This window comes from Thunnus maccoyii, chromosome 9 (genome assembly GCF_910596095.1).
Source record: "Thunnus maccoyii chromosome 9, fThuMac1.1, whole genome shotgun sequence".
NCBI classification, from domain to species: Eukaryota; Metazoa; Chordata; class Actinopteri; order Scombriformes; family Scombridae; genus Thunnus; species Thunnus maccoyii.
In genome coordinates, this window is record NC_056541.1 from 1,865,491 (window position 1) to 1,890,160 (window position 24,670).

General features: G+C 39.0%; 1 protein-coding gene and 1 long non-coding RNA gene across 2 annotated transcripts; one reads left to right on the plus strand and one right to left on the minus strand.

The window, feature by feature from the left end:
- Positions 1 to 1,773: 1,773 nt before the first annotated feature.
- Positions 1,774 to 3,198, minus strand: LOC121903764 (growth-regulated alpha protein-like). The gene is made up of 4 exons (XM_042421135.1): positions 2,866 to 3,198; positions 2,179 to 2,305; positions 2,006 to 2,083; positions 1,774 to 1,867 (listed from the first exon to the last, which is right to left on the minus strand). The coding sequence occupies exons 1-4, from the start codon at positions 2,918 to 2,920 to the stop codon at positions 1,774 to 1,776; spliced, it is 354 nt and encodes a 117-aa protein (XP_042277069.1). The 5' UTR covers positions 2,921 to 3,198.
- A 711-nt stretch (positions 3,199 to 3,909) lies between these two features.
- LOC121903432 lies at positions 3,910 to 23,136 on the plus strand. The gene is made up of 3 exons (XR_006098045.1): positions 3,910 to 4,337; positions 5,024 to 5,163; positions 23,088 to 23,136. It is a non-coding gene; the product is annotated as an uncharacterized LOC121903432 (long non-coding RNA).
- The last annotated feature ends 1,534 nt before the right edge of the window (positions 23,137 to 24,670 follow it).

Consider the following 24,670-nt stretch of genomic DNA (forward strand, 5'->3'; position numbering starts at 1 on the left):
TTGAGAACAATGGAGGATAGGAATTCAGAGAACTCTGCGAAAAAGCTGTTGTTTGGTTTAGGGGGACGGTAGATTGAGATACAGCAGATAGGGTTTTGACAGTTGATTTTGAACATAAGCATTTCGAAATTCTGAAAATTATCAATAGTGATATGTTTACAATTAAAAAGGTTGCTGTAGGCGACTGCAAGGCCACCACTACAGCCAGTGGACCTTGGGGAGTTAAAATAACTTTATTCAGGAGGGCAGAGTTCAATTAAATGGCAGCAGTCCCCAGTCTTCAGCCATTTTTCTGTCAAAATCAGAAAATCCAAATTATGTGATGTGATCAGATCATTCAGGATAAAGGTTTTGTTTGACAGAGACCTAGCATTGAATAGAGCAAACTTAGCTGGAGTGATGGATTGCATAGACTGTTTATGACTGTAGGTAATATGGATCAAGTTACTACTGATAGCTCTAGTTGTGTGTGCAGGGAGGCATTTCTTGGGCCTAAAGTTTGTAACGACGGGAATCAGTGAGACCGGGTCAATAGACTGGCTACTGTCAGGTGCCCGAACCGTTCCATTCCTGTTCAGAAAAGTTTCAGGATTTACACAGTATGTGGCATTTACAATCCCAGGAGTATCACACTTAAGAGCAGAGTTCTTACTATAATGGAACGGACTAACCCCATGTCAGTTACACAAAGATTTGCATGATTTCGGCGTCAGTGCCATGTTGGTAGATAGAAGACGAGAGCCAGACCAGTTTAGGTGAAGACCATCATACCTGAAAAGCGTAGGTCTGTCCAGAAATGTAGTGAAATTGTCAACAAAAGGAATTCCCAGTGATCTGCAGTAGCCTTTTAGCCAGATGTGCAGATTGAGTAATGAGAGTTCTACTTGATGCTGATGAATGTATTTTTGAGATAAAGTACTTCTATCTGATGACCCATTTATCACACAATTAAAATCCCCACCTATTAATAGTTTACCACGAGGCTTTTTCACCGTCAGGTCAAATATGATCTTCATAAATGGCAGGATATTCTCAGGTGGAGCTTCATACCTTTAGCAGCGACACCTAAATTTTGTCTATTGTTGTGTTAATCATCACATATCCTCCGTCTCTATCTCAAAATGATGCCTCAGTGAAGGACTGGATGGGTTTCTGTATCAGGATCGGGCCCCCTCTTCTATGGCCGGATAAATAGGAGGAATAAAACATCAGTGAAGTCCATAATCTGGACAGTTTTTGTGTTCATTGTCAGACAAATGTGTTTCCTGTTGGTAGGCTGCCTCACCTTGCATTTATTTGAGCTGGTTTAATATTTTCCTCCATGTAACAAAGCTATGCAAACCTTTCATGTTGCATGGAACTACTTTAAGGCAGACTGTGATAACTAGTGGCCGTGCTGCCATCTGTAGGACAAAACTGTCACATGTCTTTTGGTGCCTCATAGGAAACCCATCACAGTGGGTCATTCAACACCCACTCACACAATACTGTATATTTCAGCAATGATGAGAGGAAATAATAAAAATAAAAATGAACAAATACATATATGAAATAAAAGTATTAGTAGCAGTAATTATTCATTCACCCTGTTAAATAAATCTCAATTCTTAGTGCCTTCATCAAAAATGAAAAGTCAGTTTGTGTAACAAAACACAAAACACTAAAAAGTACAATCAGGGGTTTTATTTTTGGTACCAAAAAATTTTAAAAATATACACAAATTATTGTGATAAGCACTTATTGTATTTACATGATAAAAGTACTGCAGCAGCTCTACATGGTGGATGTTGTGTGGTGACTCGTTGAATTCTGTGTATTAGTTTGACTGGTAGTCGTCGTCATGCTCACAGCTTCATTCTTCTTTTGCCTGAATCAACAAATGACATTGAACTATTAGTATAAAGCAACAGAGATCAGAAACATTCACAGCAGTATTTCATCTTGAAGACTCTGAGCATGAACACTGTTCTGTTGTCCTAAGTTAGTTAAATCAAGCTGATCTTACCTGTTCATCTTTCTCAGAATCATTTTTCCCAGTGGTGACGCTGGATTCACACACTTCTTCCGATCTGCTATTGTGATACTGCGAGAGAAGAAAGAGGCGCGTTAGAGAGAAGCTGAGTAATGCAGAAGAATGACATGTCCATAAATGTGGTTTAATTCAGCTCATGAACTTACATAATTTCTGTCTTTAGACAAACGAAACTTGGGTGGTATATGTCTGGCATTCCCTGGATGACCTTTGAGTTGACCCGGCCGACATAACCGTTTAAACACTTGCATGAACTAGTGGTGTCTGATTGTCCTGCAGGAAGAAAAGACACAACCTTATTAGCTGCTGATCATCTTTTAATTCATTTAACAGACTTCAGATTCACTTTTTATGCTACTTTATATTTCTACTTCAGTATATTTCGGAGGTAAACATTGTACTTTTCACTCTACTACATTTATCTGACAACTTTACACATTTAGATTATTAATACAAAATATAATCAACTATTAAACTCTGATGTATTTTTATGGATTAAACTACAGGATATAGTTAAAATTAGTCTCTTTGAGTCCACATGGAGGCAATGGAACAACCTGTAAACACAACATGTAACATATCATCACATAACATTCACTCTCCTTTATAAATGCTGCACTATGTTCACCAGCTAGTTTCTGCTGTTTGGTGCTGCATGTAGAGTAAAACTGAGTCCAGTTCATCACTACCAGCGACCCCTTTACAATAACACATAGTCACTTGATCCATGTGGACATAACATTATTGATTACTGCAGCTTTAAAGTTTTATTCCGTAGCGTTTCTAAAACACAAGCTCCATCACAAAGGACGAGACGATCACGGAGCACTAACCTTGTACATAGAGGACAAGCAGGCAGGTGAGAAAGGCGATGACAGCTGACTTCATAGTTGTGTCTGTAGACAGGTGCTGGCTCACACTCCACTGTCTTCCTTCAGTCTGGACTCTGATGGTTCAACTCAAAGGATTTCTCTCTTTTATACACTGAGTAACACCCCCACAGTGATGCAATGCAGCATGACCCAATGGTTTCACCTCATATTTTGACTTTAATTTTTTCCTTTTTCCTTCGAGGAGCCTGTTCCTCAGAATTACTCTCACATCCTGTCCAGAGGCTTTGGCTCAGAGAATCATTCTACAGAGTGGCTCCTTAGTAATATTGCATCCATGAAGAAGGGAGGTCTTTGAGGGAATTCATTCAATTGATTATACTTATTCAATCATTATATATTTCACCACAGAGTGATTTTTAATATATATATATATTTGTATTCTTAGTCTCGAAAAAGTGCCAAGTGAGCCAATATTTTCAGTTTCATTTGTCTGGCTGTTTCCTCTTTCCTGTGAGAGTTAAGGAAAATTCCCCAAATCACAGTGGTTTTGATCAACAGGATGTAGGGCTGCTGTGTTCCTCTGTGACTCCTGTGGGATTAACTGGACTCTATCTATCTAATATCTCTTGAATTCTTAATTTGTCTTTGGTTTACTTATACAAACAGAGTCAAACAGAGGTTTCACCAACTTTATCCTGTATCTGGGCCAGAAATCCAGCACTGGACATATAATTTTGTTAGACTTGGATCATCCAGGCCTTTGGCCTTGTAGGCCTTATTCTGGGTTTAGTGGTTCACTGGACCTGATGTTAATATTGCCATTCCACCTAAAGGAAGTTCCAGTAACAATCCAGAGGAGACTATCTCCACGGCTCAGGTGTGTGAATTACTTGAGCAGCAAAAGGACTTCTATAAAACTTGTCAAGAACAACAGGAGAAAAACTTCAAATCCTGAGTGGAAATTTTGTCAACTGCTCAAACAACAGAGTTGGGGAGCTGCTGAGAGAAGTGACCTCAGGGTCAGTCTGGAGTTCACTCAAAGGGAATCTCATGACTTTAAAAACCACTGCAAGACGTGGAGTGATATCTACAAAGATACTAAGCATGATGTGGAAACAGTCTGCAAAAGTCTCATCTCACTCAATGATAAAACTGATTATATACAAGGTCAAGTGAAAAATGATTTCATTCTGAGGACAAAGTGAAGAAGCTGCTGTCGGAGAAGCTACAGATAGACACAAAATTGAGTTGGCATGGGCCCACAGGACTGGGAAGCTTTTTCCATCCTCCGCCAGGCCCATCATTGTCAAGTTTCTGCCTTATAAGGACAAACTGGAAGTCCTCAGCAAAGCCCTGAAAAGCACAAACGTTTTTATAAATGAGGACTTTCCTGAAGGTGTTCAACAGAAGCGAAAAGAACTTCTTCCAGCTATGAGGGCTGCCATGGAGAAGGGGGAGATTGCCTACCTGCGGTAAGAGATACTCATTGTTAACCCACCATCCGAGAAACCTACACTGAGGCCTAGACAGAACAATGCTACACCGCTGACTTCTGAACAATAGACACAATACACACACACACACACACACACAATTTATGGAGCATTTTGATCCTGATTCAAATTTTTTTTATCTCTTAACTTCTGACTCTTAATCTTGTGACTATTTCAGCATTAATAGATTTAATAGTCTACTACTTGATATGCCAAAGCCCCCATCAAAGCATTTCTCCATCTCCATCAAACCTTTTCTACAGGGCTCCCCTTTTGTAGATTTTTTTGAAATTTATTTGAAACATTGTCTGTAGTTAATACAGAACTGCAACCTCTTTTAAAGAAAACTAAATGAGGAACAAGTTACTTTTAGAGTGGAAGCATTAAAAGTGACGCTGCAGCTAATATTTTACTTGGTAACAGTGTTCATTGATTTCAAGAGATTTTGTAAAATTGCCTCATTTACTGACTCTGAGAGTAAACAAAAAGCTGAACATTCTCTCTGCAAGAATTACAATCATAATTCTGAAATCTTTTCAGTGACTGGTGTGGGTTTGTTTTGTGCTGCAGATTTTCTCCAATTGGGGATTCAGCTGTGAGACTGCCACTCTTAGCTCATCTTCAATGTGCAGCTTTGATCTGTGTTTTGTCTTGATCTCAAACAGGTAGGATGTGGCAAAAGGAAGGACTGTGTCCAGGGCTTTCCTGATTAGGGCTTGCAGCCCTCCTCGTTTACCAGCCATTGACTGAGCCCATCTGTGCAGATCCCCACACAGTCCTCCCATTTCAGATCAGCCTCTTTCAAGTAAGTGTCAGTGATTTTGAACAATATGTCTGCAATGACTCCATGGAGAGAGAGATTTATTACTATCTTGGTATAAACACACAAGATGCAATATACAGTGCAACAATAAGAATATAGACAATATAGAATATAGACCACAAGCTTCAGCGCCCCCTACTGGTGGTAACCAGAGATCTGTGCTAGCGACCATGGTCAGTGGACAGACACCTTACTTGGCCACAACCCCTGCTCCTTTGATCGTCCTATGGAGAAGGAAATGGTCATGAAGAGGTCAAGCCATGTTCGATCATCAAAATTAGTTCTTCAATGATCAAGCCGTTGACCTATATATTTACCACATCTCTAGAAACTGGAATAATGCCTTCAAAACTCAGCTGCACGTGTGTTGACAAGGACCAGAAAGAGAGCAAACATTACACCAATGTTAAAGTCTCTGCACTGGCTACCTGTTTGCTTCAGAATTGATTTTAAGACCCTTTTATTGGTTAAAAAGCTCTTAATGGTCTTAGTCCTATCTATTTAGCAGGTTTGCTTTCAGCCTATGAATCCTCTAGAACCCTCTAGCATCCTTTCATTATTATGGTCCTCGTCTCTGGAACAGCCTCCTGAAGACCTGAGGGCAGCAGAGAGTGTTGATACTTTTAAAAGCAAACTCAAGACCTATCTTTTTAATCTAGCTTTTAATTGAACTTTATGTATTGGTTGGGGCTCTACTTGACCAAATATATGAAAACAAATTTAAATTTGCGGTGAGTCGGTCATGTACAAGTGCAAAGTGGGGTCAACGTTTACAGTTTCACTTGTCTGGCTCTTCCCTCTTTCCTGTCATTCAAGAGAAATTCTGTGAATCTCAGTAGCATTGCTCAACATGATGTAGGGTTGTTGCACATGTGGACACAAATGTGTGGACTGACTGCGTGAGTCTCTGTGTCACATACACACATGATATTCAGATACAGCTCATGCGGTGTAGTGCTGCACTGTTCGCCTCTCCATCATCTGCTGCTGTCTGTCTCTCTCTCTAGTGTTTCCCCTGGGATTGTTTTCAGGTGGGAGTGGGAGGCCCCTTGAAACTACTACGTCCTTCTGAACTTGTTAACCATGGCGACGCCGATTTACCCTTTATCAGAGAGGCTTCTGCTTCCTCAAACATCACACAGCTGCATATCCAAGGAGAGGAAGTGTTTCTCTCTGCAAGACTTGGTGTCGCCTACTCTGTGACCTCAAGGCCTATGATTGACCCAGTATAACCCAATTTGTGTGTTCTGGCAAATGTCTGTATGGCATATTGTGCAGCATGTCTTGTGCCTTACACTGGTTTGCCCAGTGATCAGTTCTTGGGTTGGTCATTCCTGAAGTCCTGAAAGTCAAAATCCACAGTGGGACTGAAGTGTGACTGGCTCTTATAGGTGAGATATGATGGTGTCTTTTTGGTGGATGGGTCTTTTATCCAAATGGTACTATCAGTTGACACTAGGGTGTGAATTGCTCTTCCTATCTTGCTGGTTCTTGCAGCAGATTGTTTAGTTGGTCTGGTCAGTGAGGAGTTTAGGACTCTCACTTATATATTATTGGGCAGCATTCCTGGGGCGTTGAAGAAAGAGCTGGTCTGTTGTTTGAGGCTCGTGCTGTCTGCCTTCAAAACATGCAGGGACTTTACTCTACACCTGGGATTTTTTTCCACTGTAGGTGGTTGTCCGTATTGCTGTATTTCTCTACACTGACCTGAAATGAGATGAGTGCATATAAATTGTACACATAAGTAAATGTGGGCCATATAGATGATAGATGGACCAATCAGTCTCTATCTTAAAAACAAATCTTGATTCTGGTGCTGATTATAGATCAATGTTTGTAATATAAGAAAAATGATTTGTGGGGAATTAATTTGTATAAACTTAAAGCCAGATCTAGACAACAGTTTGGCTAATAGATGAATCAGTCAGATGAATGATGAATCAGCATTTTGTTTCCTAATAACTGAAACTGTCAGTTTTGGAACTGTGTTTACAACAGTTACTGAGGTCAACGACCTTCTAGCTATTACTTTGTTGTCTTTTGTCGGAGATTATTATTTTATGCTGTACTGAATTATTTGAACTGTAAATATCCAATAAAATACCAAATTTTCTAATCCAGTGGTGCAGTGCCTGTCAAAATGTGCCTGTTCGGAACGGGCCGATTTCTCAGTACCTAGAGAGAGTTGTGCCCGTCCCCTAAACACAGACTATTGGTAGACGCTACAATTTACTGATGTTCCCTAAACACCTCACACGCAGGCTATCAGTGGCAGAATGGCACTGCCCGTATTTCTATTCATTGACTGCACGGGCAGAAGAGGAAGCAAATCAATGTTATTTATGAGGTATTTTTATACATTTCTTGAGAACCGCTCATCCAAACAACTTCACACATCGGCATCGCACTTCCTCGTTGCCCCAGCAATCCACCTGCCAGGTATGAAGTAGATTGGATGAATGATTCTTGAGATACTCGAAATACAAACTTACATACATACATATATATGTGCAGACAGAGATTCCTTGCTTTATAGAGAGAGATATCTGTCTTTCAACTCCTGAAAACTCATTATATCTCCACTCTTGGTTATTGTGCACATTGCTATAATCCCCTTTCTCTCCCAATTTCTGAAGTTTTGGTCATTCAAACTTGGTTTAAATCTGTCATCATAAGCAAAACAGCTCAACAGTCTCACTTCCCTTTCTTCTTTTGCTGTTTAATTAGATCAAACCAAGTATTCGGTGCGTGGGAACTTATTGAGTCTATTGAATCTTGTAATACCTTTACTAATTTAATATTACCAATTAGGGACTGGATTGGAATTTTTACACTACTTCATTACTGCTGCATGACAATAATCTTTTAAATTTGGGAGTGCCATACCACCCTTATCTTTGGCAGGTGTAATGTACAGTGTTTATTTGTGGTTTTTTACCATTCCATATAAATCTGGTGATCAGAATCAGTAATAACCATTTCCCCTTTTCCATTGTAGTGCTGAGTGTTTGAGTCACTCAAGTCTGGACTTCTAAATGTTTCAAGTATACAGAGAATTTTGAGTTTTCCCGCACGTTGTACACCTCTCACCTGTTAACTGAAAAGCATTCCAGGTGACAACCTCATGAAGCTGGTTAAGATATTGTTTAGAGTGTACAAAGCTGTCATGAAGGCAAACAGTAGCTACTGTGAGGAATCTAAAATATGAAAGATAATACTTTCTTTCTTTACTACATAATTCAACATGTATTATTTCATAGTTTTGATGTGTTCAGTATTGTTCTACAATGTTGTAGAAAATAGTAAAAATACAGAAAAACCTCTTGAATGAGTAGGTGTGTCCAAACGTTGGACTGGACCTGTATCTACTGTCTCTTAGTTATCTGTAATCTCAGTGTGAACACATTCTATTGAGAGGTGAAGGTAAGCACAGGTTCAGTTTGTGTAACAAAACACAGAACACTAAAATGTACAATCAGGGGTTTTATTTTTGGTACCAAAAAATATTAAGAATATATACAAATTATTTATTTACTATATACACACAATGACAATTTAAGTTAAAAGAACAGAAACAGAAGATCACTTATTGTATTTACATGATAAAAGTACTGCAGCAGCTCTACATGGTGGATGTTGTGTGGTGACTCGTTGAACTCTGTGTATTAGTTTGACTGGTAGTCGTCGTCATGCTCACAGCTTCATTCTTCTTTTGCCTGAATCAACAAATGACATTGAACTATTAGTATAAAGCAACAGAGATCAGAAACATTCACAACAGTATTTCATCTTGAAGACTCTGAGCATGAACACTGTTCTGTTGTCCTAAGTTAGTTAAGTCAAGCTGATCTTACTTGCTCATGTTTTTCAGAATGATTTTTCCCAGTGGTGACTCTGGATTCACACACTTCTTCTTATCTGCTACTGTGACACTGCGAGAGAAGAAAGAGGCGCGTTAGAGAGAAGCTGAGTAATGCAGAAGAATGACATGTCCATAAATGTGGTTTAATTCAGCTCATGAACTTACATAATTTCTGTCTTTAGACAGAAGACACTTGGGTGGTATATGTCTGGCATTCCCTTGATGACCTTTGAGTTGATCCGGCCGACATAACCGTCTATGCACTTGCATGAACTAGTGTTGTCTGATTGTCCTGCAGGAAGAAAAGACACAACCTTATTAGCTGCTGATCATCTTTTAATTCATTTAACAGACTTCAGATTCACTTTTTATGCTACTTTATATTTCTACTTCAGTATATTTCGGAGGTAAACATTGTACTTTTCACTCTACTACATTTATCTGACAACTTTACACATTTAGATTATTACTACAAAATATAATCAACTATTAAACTCTGATGTATTTTTATGGATTAAACTACAAGATATAGTTAAAATTAGTCTCTTTGAGTCCACATGGAGGCAATGGAACAACCTGTAAACACAACATGTAACATATCATCACATAACATTCACTCTCCTTTATAAATGCTGCACTATGTTCACCAGCTAGTTTCTGCTGTTTGGTGCTGCATGTAGAGTAAAACTGAGTCCAGTTCATCACTACCAGCGACCCCTTTACCATAACACATAGTCACTTGATCCATGTGGAAATAACATTATTGATTACTGCAGCTTTAAAGTTCTATTCTGTAGCATTTCTAAAACACAAGCTCCATCACAAAGGACGAGACGATCACGGAGGACTAACCTTGTACATAGAGGACAAGCAGGCAGGTGAGAAAGGCGATGACAGTTGACTTCATAGTTGTGTCTGTAGACAGGTGCTGGCTCACACTCCACTGTCTTCCTTCAGTCTGGACTCTGATGGTTCAACTCAAAGGATTTCTCTCTTTTATACACTGAGTAACACCAACACAGTGATGAAATGGAGCATCATCCGATGGTTTCACTTCACAGTTTGACTTTCAGTTTTTCCACTCCTTCCTTTTTCCTACAAGGAGCCTGTTTCTCAGAATTACTCACACTTCTTGTCAAGAGGCTTTGGCTCAGAGAATCACTCTACAGAGTGGCTCCTTAGTAATATTGCATCCATGAAGAAGGGAGGTCTTTGAGGGAATTCATTCAATTAATTATACTAAGTCAGTCATTATATTTGCATACAGTAGACTTGTTATTTCAATATAGTGCAACCTGGAGGTGCATGCTGCAAGCATGAGTTTGAAGTGACTGACTCTCAATTTGGCTGAACAGTTGAACACTATAGGAGCCCAACCTTTATTGGCTTAATTGTGACCCCTTAGAAAAGAGGTTGACTTGTGTCATCAGTTGCAAATATCTACTCTCTTCTGTCTGTGACCAGTTTAACTGCCAGTATCTTATCTGCCCATTTGAAGTAAAATTTTTGAGAAGTTTGTTTTCAATCAGTTAAATGATACTATGAACAGGGCCAATCATAGCACTGAGGCAGCACTAGTGAAGGTTGTAATCAACCTGAGGTCCAAGATGGATATGAAGAATACTTTCTGTATTAGTACGACTGGACTTAAGCGCAGCCTTTGATACAGTAAATCGCTTGATTCTTTTAGGTAGAATTCACAGTGTGATTGGTCTCTCTGGTGCTGTTTTGAATTGATTCAAATCTTACCTCACCGATAGAGATTGTTTTGTAAGCATGGATTAATGTTCCTCTAAAAGCTATAAAATGAATTGTGGTGTTCCTCAAGGTTAAATTTTAGGTCCTACTTTTTCATCTTTACATGGTGCCACTTGGAAACATCAAAAGGAGGCACAGCATACGTTTATATAGCTATGCTGATGACACACAGCTTTACATTGCAGTGTCTCCCGATGACTCGGGGTGGGGGGTTTGGGGCTCTGCTTGACCAAAACATTAAAACAAATTTACATTTGTGCTGAGTCGGCTATGTGCAAGTGCAAAGTGGGGTCAGCATTTACAGTTTCACTTATTTGGCTCTTCCCTCTGTCCTGTCATTAAAGAGAAATTCGCCAAATCACAGTAGCATTGCTCAACAGGATGTAGGCTTGTTGTACATGTGGATGCATGTGTGGCCTGACTTTGTGAGTCTCTGTGTCTGTGCATCGCACAATGTGATACTGATGTCACAGCCTCTAACAGTCACACAGGACGTCAGAAAACATGCTATCTTTGGCTCCGCTTGTATGTAAATGCATTAAAACTGACTGACTGATTGCTGAGGAAGTGATTTTTTTTAATTGATTCAAATCTAACTCACCGAGCATGGACTAGTGTTCATTTGAAAGGTATAAAATGAATTGTGGTGTTCCTCAAGGTTCAATTTTAGGTCCTACGCTTTTTAATCTTTACATGCTGCCACTTGGAAACTTCAGAAGGAGGCATGGCATACATTTCTATAGCTATGCTGATGACACACAGCTTTACATTGCAGTGTCTCCTGATGACTCAGGGCCAATGGATCCCCTTCTGAACTGTAATGTAGATATCAAGTTATGGATGGGATGTGAAAGTGCTGAAAGGGGTCAACATTTACAGTTTCACTTGTCTGGCTCTTTCCTCTTTCCTTTGAGTTAAGGGATATTCCCTGAATCACAGTAGGATTGCTCAACAGGATGTAGGGCAGTTGCACATTTGGACACGTGTGGACTGACTGTGTGAGTCTCTGTGTCTGTGCATTGCATCCGGTGTGTTGGTTCAGAATCACCATTTCCCCTTTCCCACTGTAGTGTGGGGAAGTTGGAGTATTTGAGTTACTTGAGTGTGGACTTCTAAATGTGGGTAAAATATCTGTGTTCCTGGACAGCAAGTAACCTGTACACAGACTACGTGACATCAGTTAACTATCACAATAGTGTTTTGTTCATAGTTCAATAAAGACAGATACAGTATATAATTTAAAAAAAAAATTGTAGTAATTCCATGTTGTTTTGTTAATTGAGAAGCCAGGAGATGGCGTCTGTTACCCTGTTCAGGGAGGAGTTCAGCCTCATTTACTGCAGTTAGTGGATAATCCTACTTCTCTGCATGGATACGGTGCACAGTCAGATAACGTTATATTGTCTATTTGACACTCTATTGCCCTCTTCAGGTCATTGACCAGTTTTAAAAAAAATAGTCAGTCCTGGAATATGTAGTGTGAGTTTTCCAGATTAACGTAGACATAACTAATGAATTTCATCAAATTATTCCTGTTTATTATTTTTTTGCTGTTATGTGTGTGTGTAAGTAAGTAAGTAAAATTTTATTTATATAACACCTTTTTTAACACAGGTTACAAAGTGCTTTACAGTGACATTAGGACACAAAGAAAATAGGACACAAAAACCATGAAAGACACATTCAAGAACACATACTGACATCTCACACATACGAACACAGCAAGCGTACGGCCATCACCCAGAGCACACACTTGAACTTATCAAATGTTATGAGAAAGCCAGCTGGATACTGGCTGTCTTAAACTGATCAGGGACATAACCAGAGGTGAGGGACATGTTTATAATAGTGAGTACAGCAGGGCTAATGATAGGAAGGACCTCCAAAAAGAATTTGAGGGGTAAGATATCAAGATTGCACGAGGACAGGCGCAGATGAGAAATTGTCTCTATAAGGTTTTGCATGGTAATTGGGGCAAAATGGGTTAGTAAATTTGAAACACTACTAGGTGGATCAAAAGTGGTGGATGGCAGCACAATGTTGGATCTAATGCTATTGATCTTGTTGACGCAAAAATGATAAATGCAATTCACAGTCTTCAGTTGAGGTGGCAGAGATAGTAGCAGGTTGTACAAGCTGATTAATTGTTTTAAACAGAGCTCAAGGATTGTGTTTATTAGCGGTAATTAAGTCTGAGAAATAAGCTGATCTTGCATCCTTGGTTTTTTGATTGAGTACGTTAAAAGTTCTTTCATGTATTGGAAGTGAACATTGAGTTTTGTCTTTTTCCATCTGCCCTCCTGCATTCCTGCTTACAGCTATGGATAGCATCATTTATCCATGGTGATGATTTGGTAGCCGCTACTGACCTGGTTGTGAAAGGTGCGATGGCATCCAACGCAAAGGAACACAGATTATTGAAATTACTGACCAAATCATTAATGTTAGACGGTCGAATATGGCCACTATATAAATCAGAGAAAATAGATGAGAAATTTGAAGCAGACTGGTTATTAAAAATGCGGGAACATACTGTTCGCTTCTGACTTGGAGCAGTTGCCTGGATGTAGGAGTCAAATAGAATACATTTATGATCAGAGACAAGATCAATCAATGAGAGGGAATTAATAGTCAGGCCAAGAGTAAAAACGAGGTCAAGGGTGTGGCCTCGGTTATGTGTTGAACCAGAAACATGCTGCACCAGATTGAAAGAATCAGTAATGTTTAGGAATTCAGTAGCAAAATGGTTGGATGTATCATCAACATGGATGTTGAAATCCCCTACAAGAATCATGTTTGAGAACAATGAAGGATAGGAATTCAGAGGACTCTGCTAAAAAGCTGTTGTTTGGTTTAGGGGGACGGTAGATTGAGATACAGCAGATAGGGTTTTGACAGTTGATTCTGAAAATTATCAATAGTGATATGTTTACAATTAAAAAGGTTGCTGTAGGCGACTGCAAGGCCACCACCACGGCCAGTGGACCTTAGGGAGTTAAAATAACTTTATTCAGGAGGGCAGAGTTCAATTAAATGGCAGCAGTCCCCAGTCTTCAGCCATTTTTCTGTCAGAATCAGAAAATCCAAATTATGTGATGTGATCAGATCATTCAGGATAAAGGTTTTGTTTGACAGAGACCTAGCATTGAATAGAGCAAACTTAGCTGGAGTGATGGATTGCATAGACTGTTTATGACTGTAGGTAATATGGATCAAGTTACAACTGATAGCTCTAGTTGTGTGAGCAGGGAGGCATTTCTTGGGCCTAAAGTTTGTAATGACGGGAATCAGTGTGACCGGGTCAATAGACTGGCTACTGTCAGGTGCCCGAACCGTTCCATTCCAGCGATATGAGAGTTCTACTTGATGCTGATTAATGTATTTTTGAGATAAAGGACTTCTATCTGATGACCCATTTATCACACAATTAAAATCCCCACCTATTAATAGTTTACCTCGAGGCTTTTTCACCATCAGGTCAAATATGATCTTCATAAATGGCAGGATATTCTCAGGTGGAGCTTCATACCTTTAGCAGTGACACCTAAATTTTGTCTATTGTTATGTTAATCATCACATATCTTCCCTCTCAATCTCACAATGATGCCTCAGTGAAGGACTGGATGGGTTTCTGTATCAGGATCGGGCCCCTTCTTCTATGGCCGGATAAATAGGAGGAATAAAACATCAGTGAAGTCCATAATCTGGACAGTTTTTGTGTTCATTGTCAGACAAATGTGTTTCCTGTTGGTAGGCTGCGTCACTTTGCATTTATTTAAGCTGGTTTAATATTTTCCTCCATGTAACAAAGCTATGCAAACCTTTCATGTTGCATGGGACTACTTTAAGGCAGACTGTGATAACTAGTGGCCGTGCTGCCATCTGTAGGACAAAACTGTCACATGTCTTTTGGTGCCTCATAGGAAACCCATCACAGTGGGTCATTCAACACCCACTCACACAATACTGTAAATTTCAGCAATAATGAGAGGAAATAATAAAAATAAAAATGAACAAATACATATATGAAATAAAAGTAGTAGTAGCAGTAATTATTCATTCACCCTGTTAAAGAAATCTTAATTCTTAGTGCCTTCATCAAAAATGAAAAGTCAGTTTGTGTAACAAAACACAAAACACTAAAAAGTACAATCAGGGGTTTTATTTTTTGTACCAAAAAATATTAAGAATATATACAAATTATTTATTTACTATATACACACAATGACAATTTAAGTTAAGAGATCAGAAACAGAAAAGCACTTATTGTATTTACATGATAAAAGTACTGCAGCAGCTCTACATGGTGGATGTTGTGTGGTGACTCGTTGAACTCTGTGTATTAGTTTGACTGGTAGTCGTCGTCATGCTCACAGCTTCATTCTTCTTTTGCCTGAATCAACAAATGACATTGAACTATTAGTATAAAGCAACAGAGATCAGAAACATTCACAGCAGTATTTCATCTTGAAGACTCTGAGCATGAACACTGTTCTGTTGTCCTAAGTTAGTGAAGTCAAGCTGATCTTACTTGCTCATGTTTTTCAGAATGATTTTTCCCAGTGGTGACTCTGGATTCACACACTTCTTCTTATCTGCTACTGTGACACTGCGAGAGAAGAAAGAGGCACGTTAGAGAGAAGCTGAGTAATGCAGAAGAATGACATGTCCATAAATGTGATTTAATTCAGCTCATGAACTTACATAATTTCTGTCTTTAGACAGAAGACACTTGGGTGGTATATGTCTGGCATTCCCTTGATGACCTTTGAGTTGACCCGGCCGACATAACTGTTTGAACACTTGCATTTCTTTGTGTTGTCTGATTGTCCTGCAGGAAGAAAAGACACAACCTTATTAGCTGCTGATCATCTTTTAATTCATTTAACAGACTTCAGATTCACTTTTTATGCTACTTTATATTTCTACTTCAGTATATTTTGGAAGTAAACATTGTACTTTTCACTCTACTACATTTATCTGACAACTTTACACATTTAGATTATTACTACAAAATATAATCAACTATTAAACTCTGATGTATTTTTATGGATTAAACTACAAGATATAGTTAAAATTAGCCCCTTTGAGTCTACATGGAGGCAATGGAACAACCTGTAAACACAACATGTAACATATCATCACATAACATTCACTCTCCTTTATAAATGCTGCACTATGTTCACCAGCTAGTTTCTGCTGTTTGGTGCTGCATGTAGAGTAAAACTGAGTCCAGTTCATCACTACCAGCGACCCCTTTACAATAACACATAGTCACTTGATCCATGTGGAAATAACATTATTGATTACTGCAGCTTTAAAGTTTTATTCCGTAGCATTTCTAAAACACAAGCTCCATCACAAAGGACGAGACGATCACGGAGCACTAACCTTGTACATAGAGGACAAGCAGGCAGGTGAGAAAGGCAATGACAGCTGACTTCATAGTTGTGTCTGTAGACAGGTGCTGGCTCACACTCCACTGTCTTCCTTCAGTCTGGACTCTGATGGTTCAACTCAAAGGATTTCTGTCCTTTATATACTAAGTAACACCAACACAGTGATGAAATGCAGCATCATCCGATGGTTTCACTTCACAGTTTGACTTTCAGTTTTTCCACTCCTTCCTTTTTCCTACAAGGAGCCTGTTTCTCAGAATTACTCACACTTCTTGTCCAGAGGCTTTGGCTCAGAGAATCACTCTACAGAGTGGCTCCTTAGTAATATTGCATCCATGAAGAAGGGAGGTCTTTGAGGGAATTCATTCAATTAATTATACTAATTCAGTCATTATATTTACATACAGTAGTCTTGTTATTTCAAGATAGTGCAACCTGGAGGTGCATGCTGCAAGCATGAGTTTGAAGTGATTGACTCTCAATTTGGCTGAACAGTTGAACACTATAGGAGCCCAACCTTTGACTTAATTGTGACCCCTTAGAAAAAAGGTTGACTTGTGTCATCAGTTGCAAATATCTACTCTCTTTGTTTGTTTTCAATCAGTTAAATGATACTATGAACTCCCACAATATTTTTGAAAAGTACCAATCAGGTTTTCGGGCCAATCATAGCACTGAGGCAGCACTAGTGAAGGTTGTAATCAACCTGAGGTCCAAGATGGATATGAAGAATACTTTCTGTATTAATACTACTGGACTTAAGCGCAGCCTTTGATACAGTAAATCGCTTGATTCTTTTAGGTAGACTACACAGTGTGATTGGTCTCTCTGGTGCTGTTTTGAATTGATTCAAATCTTACCTCACCGATAGAGATTGTTTTGTAAGCATGGATTAATGTTCCTCTAAAAGCTATAAAATGAATTGTGGTGTTCCTCAAGGTTAAATTTTAGGTCCTACTTTTTCATCTTTATGGTGCCACTTGGAAACATCAAAAGGAGGCACAGCATACGTTTATATAGCTATGCTGATGACACACAGCTTTACATTGCAGTGTCTCCTGATGACTCAGGGCCAATGGATCCCCTTCTGAACTGTAATGTAGATATCAAGTTATGGATGGGATGTGAAAGTGCTAAAAGGGGTCAACATTTACAGTTTCACTTGTCTGGCTCTTTCCTCTTTCCTTTGACTTAAGGGATATTCCCTGAATCACAGTAGGATTGCTCAACAGGATGTAGGGCAGTTGCACATTTGGACACGTGTGGACTGACTGTGTGAGTCTCTGTGTCTGTGCATTGCACAATGTGATACTGATGTCACAGCCTCTAACAGACACACAGGCTGTTAGAAAATCTGCTGTCTTTGGCCCTGCTTGCATGTAAATGAATTAAAACTGACTGACTGCTGAGGTAGTGATTTTTCTCACCTGAGATAGTCTTACAGTAAATATCCAATTTCAATTTAATTCCCTTTTCAGATTTCTGGATATCAGCAGCCACAAGCTCTGCAGACATAGCTAATAATTAAAGAAGGTGTAGTACAATGAGTCAGGAAACAGCAGTCGACTATAGTAACTTTAGTTCATATGTGAACTACATAGAATCAATAAGTAATTTCACAAACTGATCCTTTAACAGCAGTATGCCAGACCACTGTCTGCTAAACCATGGTACTGTGTTTTCTGCATCGTTAGTCACATTAGCTAATTAAGAAACATGCAGGGCTCATTGTGTGGGATGAACCTGAACTCATCAATATCAACAAGAGGTGTGCACATCAGCTGCTGCTCACTGTGTTTTATTTTCTATTTTTATTTCCTCTTCCAGCGATATGAGAGTTCTACTTGATGCTGATCAATGTATTTTTGAGATAAAGGACTTCTATCTGATGACCCATTTATCACACAATTAATATCCCCACCTATGGACAGTTTTTGTGTTCATTGTCAGACAAATGTGTTTCCTGTTGGTAGGCTGCGTCACCTTGCATTTATTTGAGCTGGTTTAATATTTTCCTCCATTTAACAAAGCTATGCAAACCTTTCATGTTGCATGTAACTACTTTAAGGCAGACTGTGATAACTAGTGGCCGTGCTGCCATCTGTAGGACAAAACTGTCACATGTCTTTTGGTGCCTCATAGGAAACCCATCACAGTGGGTCATTCAACACCCACTCACACAATACTGTATATTTCAGCAATAATGAAAGGAAATGAACAAATACATATATGAAATAAAAGTAGTAGTAGCAGTAATTATTCATTCACCCTGTTAAAGAAATCTCAATTCTTAGTGCCCTCATCAAAAATGAAAAGTCAGTTTGTGTAACAAAACACAGAACACTAAAAAGTACAATCAGGGGTTTTTATTTTTGGTACCAAAAAATATTAAGAATATATACAAATTACTCATTTACTATATACACACAATGACAATTTAAGTTAAGAGAACAGAAACAGAAAAGCACTTATTGTATTTACATGATAAAAGTACTGCAGCAGCTCTACATGGTGGATGTTGTGTGGTGACTCGTTGAACTCTGTGTATTAGTTTGACTGGTAGTCGTCGTCATGCTCACAGCTTCATTCTTCTTTTGCCTGAATCAACAAATGACATTGAACTATTAGTATAAAGCAACAGAGATCAGAAACATTCACAGCAGTATTTCATCTTGAAGACTCTGAGCATGAACACTGTTCTGTTGTCCTAAGTTAGTGAAGTCAAGCTGATCTTACTTGCTCATGTTTTTCAGAATGATTTTTCCCAGTGGTGACTCTGGATTCACACACTTCTTCTTATCTGCTACTGTGATACTGCGAGAGAAGAAAGAGGCACGTTAGAGAGAAGCTGAGTAATGCAGAAGAATGACATGTCCATAAATGTGGTTTAATTCAGCTCATGAACTTACATAATTTCTGTCTTTAGACAGAAGACACTTGGGTGGTGTATGTCTGGCATTCCCTTGATGACCTTTGTGTTGATCCGGCCGACATAATCATTTAAACACTTGCATTTCTTTGTGTTGTCTGATTGTCCTGCAGGAAGAAAAGACACAACCTTATTAGCTGCTGATCATCTTTTAATTCATTTAACAGACTTCAGATTCACTTTTTATGCTACTTTATATTTCTACTTCAGTATATTTCGGAGGTAAACATTGTACTTTTCACTCTACTACATTTATCTGACAACTTTACACATTTAGATTATTACTACAAAATATAATCAACTATTAAACTCTGATGTATTTTTATGGATTAAACTACAAGATATAGTTAAAATTAGCCCCTTTGAGTCTACATGGAGGCAATGGAACAACCTGTAAACACAACATGTAACATATCATCACATAACATTCACTCTCCTTTATAAATGCTGCACTATGTTCACCAGCTAGTTTCTGCTGTTTGGTGCTGCATGTAGAGTAAAACTGAGTCCAGTTCATCACTACCAGTGACCCCTTTACAATAACACATAGTCACTTGATCCATATGGAAATAACATTATTGATTACTGCAGCTTTAAAGTTCTATTCTGTAGCATTTCTAAAACACAAGCTCCATCACAAAGGACGAGACGATCACGGAGCACTAACCTTGTACATAGAGGACAAGCAGGCAGGTGAGAAAGGCGATGACAGCTGACTTCATAGTTGTGTCTGTAGACAGGTGCTGGCTCACACTCCACTGTCTTCCTTCAGTCTGGACTCTGATGGTTCAACTCAAAGGATTTCTGTCCTTTATATACTAAGTAACACCAACACAGTGATGAAATTCAGCATGACCCAATGGTTTCACTTCACAGTTTGACTTTCAGTTTTTCCACTCCTTCCTTTTTCCTACAAGGAGCCTGTTTCTCAGAATTACTCACACTTCTTGTCAAGAGGCTTTGGCTCAGAGAATCACTCTACAGAGTGGCTCCTTAGTAATATTGCATCCATGAAGAAGGGAGGTCTTTGAGGGAATTCATTCAATTAATTATACTAATTCAGTCATTATATTTACATACAGTAGTCTTGTTATTTCAAGATAGTGCAACCTGGAGGTGGCTGCAAGCATGAGTTTGAAGTGATTGACTCTCAATTTGGCTGAACAGTTGAACACTATAGGAGCCCAACCTTTATTGGCTTAATTGTGACCCCTTAGAAAAAAGGTTGACTTGTGTCATCAATTGCAAATATCTACTCTCTTCTGTCTGTGACCAGTTTAACTGACAGTTAAACTGGTCACAGTGTGATTGGCCTCTCTGGTGCTGTTTTGAATTGATTCAAATCTTACCTCACCGATAGAGATTGTTTTGTAAGCATGGATTAATGTTCCTCTAAAAGCTATAAAATGAATTGTGGTGTTCCTCAAGGTTAAATTTTAGGTCCTACTTTTTCATCTTTACATGGTGCCACTTGGAAACATCAAAAGGAGGCACAGCATACGTTTATATAGCTATGCTGATGACACACAGCTTTACATTGCAGTGTCTCCTGATGACTCGGGGTGGGGGGTTTGGGGCTCTGCTTGACCAAAACATTAAAACAAATTTACATTTGTACTGAGTCGGCTATGTGCAAGTGCAAAGTGGGGTCAGCATTTACAGTTTCACTTATTTCCCTTACTTCCCTCTGTCCTGTCATTTAAGAGAAATTCGCCAAATCACAGTAGCATTGCTCAACAGGATGTAGGCTTGTTGTACATGTGGATGCATGTGTGGCCTGACTTTGTGAGTCTCTGTGTCTGTGCATCGCACAATGTGATACTGATATCACAGCCTCTAACAGTCACACAGGACGTCAGAAAACATGCTATCTTTGGCTCCGCTTGTATGTAAATGCATTAAAACTGACTGACTGATTGCTGAGGAAGTGATTTTTTTTTTAAATTGATTCAAATCTAACTCACCGAGCATGGACTAGTGTTCATTTGAAAGGTATAAAATAAATTGTGGTGTTCCTCAAGGTTCAATTTTAGGTCCTACGCTTTTTAATCTTTACATGCTGCCACTTGGAAACTTCAGAGGGAGGCATGGCATACATTTCTATAGCTATGCTGATGACACACAGCTTTACATTGCAGTGTCTCCTGATGACTCAGGGCCAATAGATGCCCTTCTGACGTGTATTTTATATATCAGGTTATCGATGGCAGTAAAGTTTTTTCTACAGCTCAATCAGGACAAAACTGAAGTCCTGGTTATTAGCACTGAAGCTCAGAGAGAGAAACTCAATGCCAAACAGCAAGCACTGGCAAGAAACCCCCGTCAACAAGTAAAAAACTTGGAGTTATCTTTGATTTAGATCTTAATTTGAACCTCACATTAGAAACCTAACTAGGATGCATCTTAAGAACCAGCCTTTTCTGTTCAATCTGCATAGAAATAACAGAACTTGACACTTTCAAATTTCATGTAGTGCATACGCCAAAGTCCAATTTTGCGTTCAGGTGATACACCAATCCTTCCCAGAGAAGTAACGTCATATACTGTGATTTCTTTCATTGTATAAGGTGATTTATACCTTATTAGGAGGTGGCAGGTTGGGTGCATGGCTAGATAATCAGTTGGCAAAAAGCTGCAGAGCAGCAGGAGAGCACTGTTTGAGACCACCAACCAGACATTTTATTGTCATGTGCAGGCATTTTAACAGAGAATTGTAACGCCATGTCCAACATTTTTTACATTTTTACTGCATTTTAGTGTTTTAACCCAAAGCATGATCTTTCCCTAACCCTAACCAAGTGGTGTTTGCGCCTAAACAAAACCAACAGCATTAAATGACATGTGAAAAGGTTAAAAATATGGCGTACACATTGCATGTATTTTTAAAGTGTAAACCCGTGTTATTTGTACACCATTGGGTGAGACTGGGTTGCCTGAATGCAACCGTTTCTCTCTCAAGCCAACACACTAATGCACACATTTATTACCCTCAGGATTGACTATTGTAATGCTCTACTCTCTGGCCTCCCTAAAAAGTATACAGCTCAATTACAGTTAGTTCAACGCTTTAAGTTTTTATCTGTCTCTAATCATGCCTCCGGTGTTTCCTCATTGCAAATTGATGAGATGTATGATAGCGTTTCGTCAGTTAGTGTTTTTATTGAGTGCTTTATTAATTACAAAGTGGGGGTTGGGGTGGGGGTGGGAGGTTATTATTTGTTGTGTGAAGCACTTTGTGTTACATTTTGTTTGTATGAAAAGTGTTATACAAATAAAGTCTGATTGATTGAATCAAATCACCATTTATATTTTTCCCTGCTTGACCAAATAAATGGAAACAAATTTACATTTGTTCTGAGTCGGTTATGTGAAAGTGCTAAGTGAGCCAATATTTTCAATTTCACTTGTCTGGCAAATTCCCCAGATCACAGGAGCATTGATCAACAACATTGATGATCAATGCTGCCACTTGGAAACATCATCAGGAGGCACATCATATATTACTATAGCTATATTGATGACACACTGCTTTACATTGCAGTGTCTCCTGATGACTCAGGGCCAATGGATCCCCTTCTGAACTGTAATGTAGATATCAAGTTATGGATGGGATGTGAAAGTGCTAAAAGGGGTCAACATTTACAGTTTCACTTGTGTGGCTCTTTCCTCTTTCCTTTGAGTTAAGGGATATTCCCTGAATCGCAGTAGGATTGCTCAACAGGATGTAGGGCAGTTGCACATTTGGACACGTGTGGACTGACTGTGCGATTGTGTGTCAGACTGCTGTCTGCTAAACCATGGTACTGTGTTTTCTGCATCGTTAGTCACATTAGCTAATTAAGAAACATGCAGGGCTCATTGTGTGGGATGAACCTGAACTCTTATCAATATCAACAAGAGGTGTGCACATCAGCTGCTGCTCAGTGTGTTTTATTTTCTATTTTCATTTTCTCTGCAGTGTTCTGAAAGAAAATGAGGCTGCAAAAACCTGAGCAGGGACAGAACAGGTGACACATACTGTACATGTATTCCCTTTATATTACTGCCACATGTGAGACAAGTGAACAGAGGTTGCAAACTGGTTCCTGTTTAACTGATTAACAAGAAGACATATAGATAGACACACACATCTCTACATCAGCTGACTGACTTCTCATCAAAATGGACTCCTGTGTTATCCGATAGCCAGAAATATAGCTATAGCCAATCAGCCTAGTTAGTTGTCTGTAAATTCATATAAAGCATCCGGTGTGTTGGTTCAGAATCACCATTTCCCCTTTTCCACTGTAGTGTGGGGAAGTTGGAGTGTGTATTTGACAGTCTATTGCCCTCTTCAGGTCATTGAGCAGTTTAAAAAAAAAAAATAGTCAGTCCTGGAATATGTAGTGTGAGTTTTCCAGATTAATGTAGACATAACTAATGAATTTCATCAAATTATTCCTGTTTATTATTTTTGTGCTGTTGGGTCAGCATCTCCTGCCTGTTAACTGAAAACACAAAGAACATGATGGGTGTAACCCGGCCGCTACATGAGAATGGGAGTGAGATTATAATCCCTGTCTCCAGCAATATGAGAGTTCTACTTGATATCACACAATTAAAATCCCCACCTATTAACAGTTTACCTCGAGGCTTTTTCATCGTCAGGTCAATCAATCAATCAATCAATTTTTATTTATATAGCGCCATATCACAACAGAAGTCATCTCAAGGCACTTTTCACATAGAGCAGGTCAAGACCGTACTCTTTAATTCAGGTCATGTCCGTCAGGTCAAATATGATCTTCATAAATGGCAGGTTATTCTCAGGTGGAGCTTCATACCTTTAGCAGCGACACCTAAATTTTGTCTATTGTTGTGTTAATCATCACATATCCTCCCTCTCTATCTCAAAATGATGCCTCAGTGAAGGACTGGATGGGTTTCTGTATCAGGATTGGGCCCCCTCTTCTATGGCCGGATAAATAGGAGGAATAAAACATCAGTGAAGTCCATAATCTGGACAGTTTTTGTGTTCATTGTCAGACAAATGTGTTTCCTGTTGGTAGGCTGCGTCACCTTGCATTTATTTGAGCTGGTTTAATATTTTCCTCCATGTAACAAAGCAATATGCAAACCTTTCATGTTGCATGTAACTACTTTAAGGCAGACTGTGATAACTAGTGGCCGTGCTGCCATCTGTAGGACAAAACTGTCACATGTCTTTTGGTGCCTCATAGGAAACCCATCACAGTGGGTCATTCAACACCCACTCACACAATACTGTATATTTCAGCAATAATGAGAGGAAATAATAAAAATAAAAATGAACAAATACATATATGAAATAAAAGCAGTAGTAGCAGTAATTATTCATTCACCCTGTTAAAGAAATCTTAATTCTTAGTGCCTTCATCAAAAATGAAAAGTCATTTTATGAATCAACTCATTTAGTTTTGATGCTGCATTTCACCAGAAGTGCTTACTGTTGGAGCTCCTGCTCGCTGAGTTACAGAGAAACAAATCTCTAATTATTCCTCCTGTTCATACTGGATATTAAGA

What these genes read in the sequence shown, in the direction of transcription:
- LOC121903764 (XM_042421135.1), bottom strand. Translation starts at nt 2,920, where the DNA reads ATGAAGTCAGCTGTCATCGCCTTTCTCACCTGCCTGCTTGTCCTCTAT. An exon ending in TGTCTAAAGACAGAAATTAT is followed by an intron (nt 2,084 to 2,178) that starts GTAAGTTCATGA and finishes CTTCTCTCGCAG; the next exon opens with TATCACAATAGCAGATCGGA. An exon ending in ATTCTGAGAAAGATGAACAG is followed by an intron (nt 1,868 to 2,005) that starts GTAAGATCAGCT and finishes TTGTTGATTCAG; the next exon opens with GCAAAAGAAGAATGAAGCTG.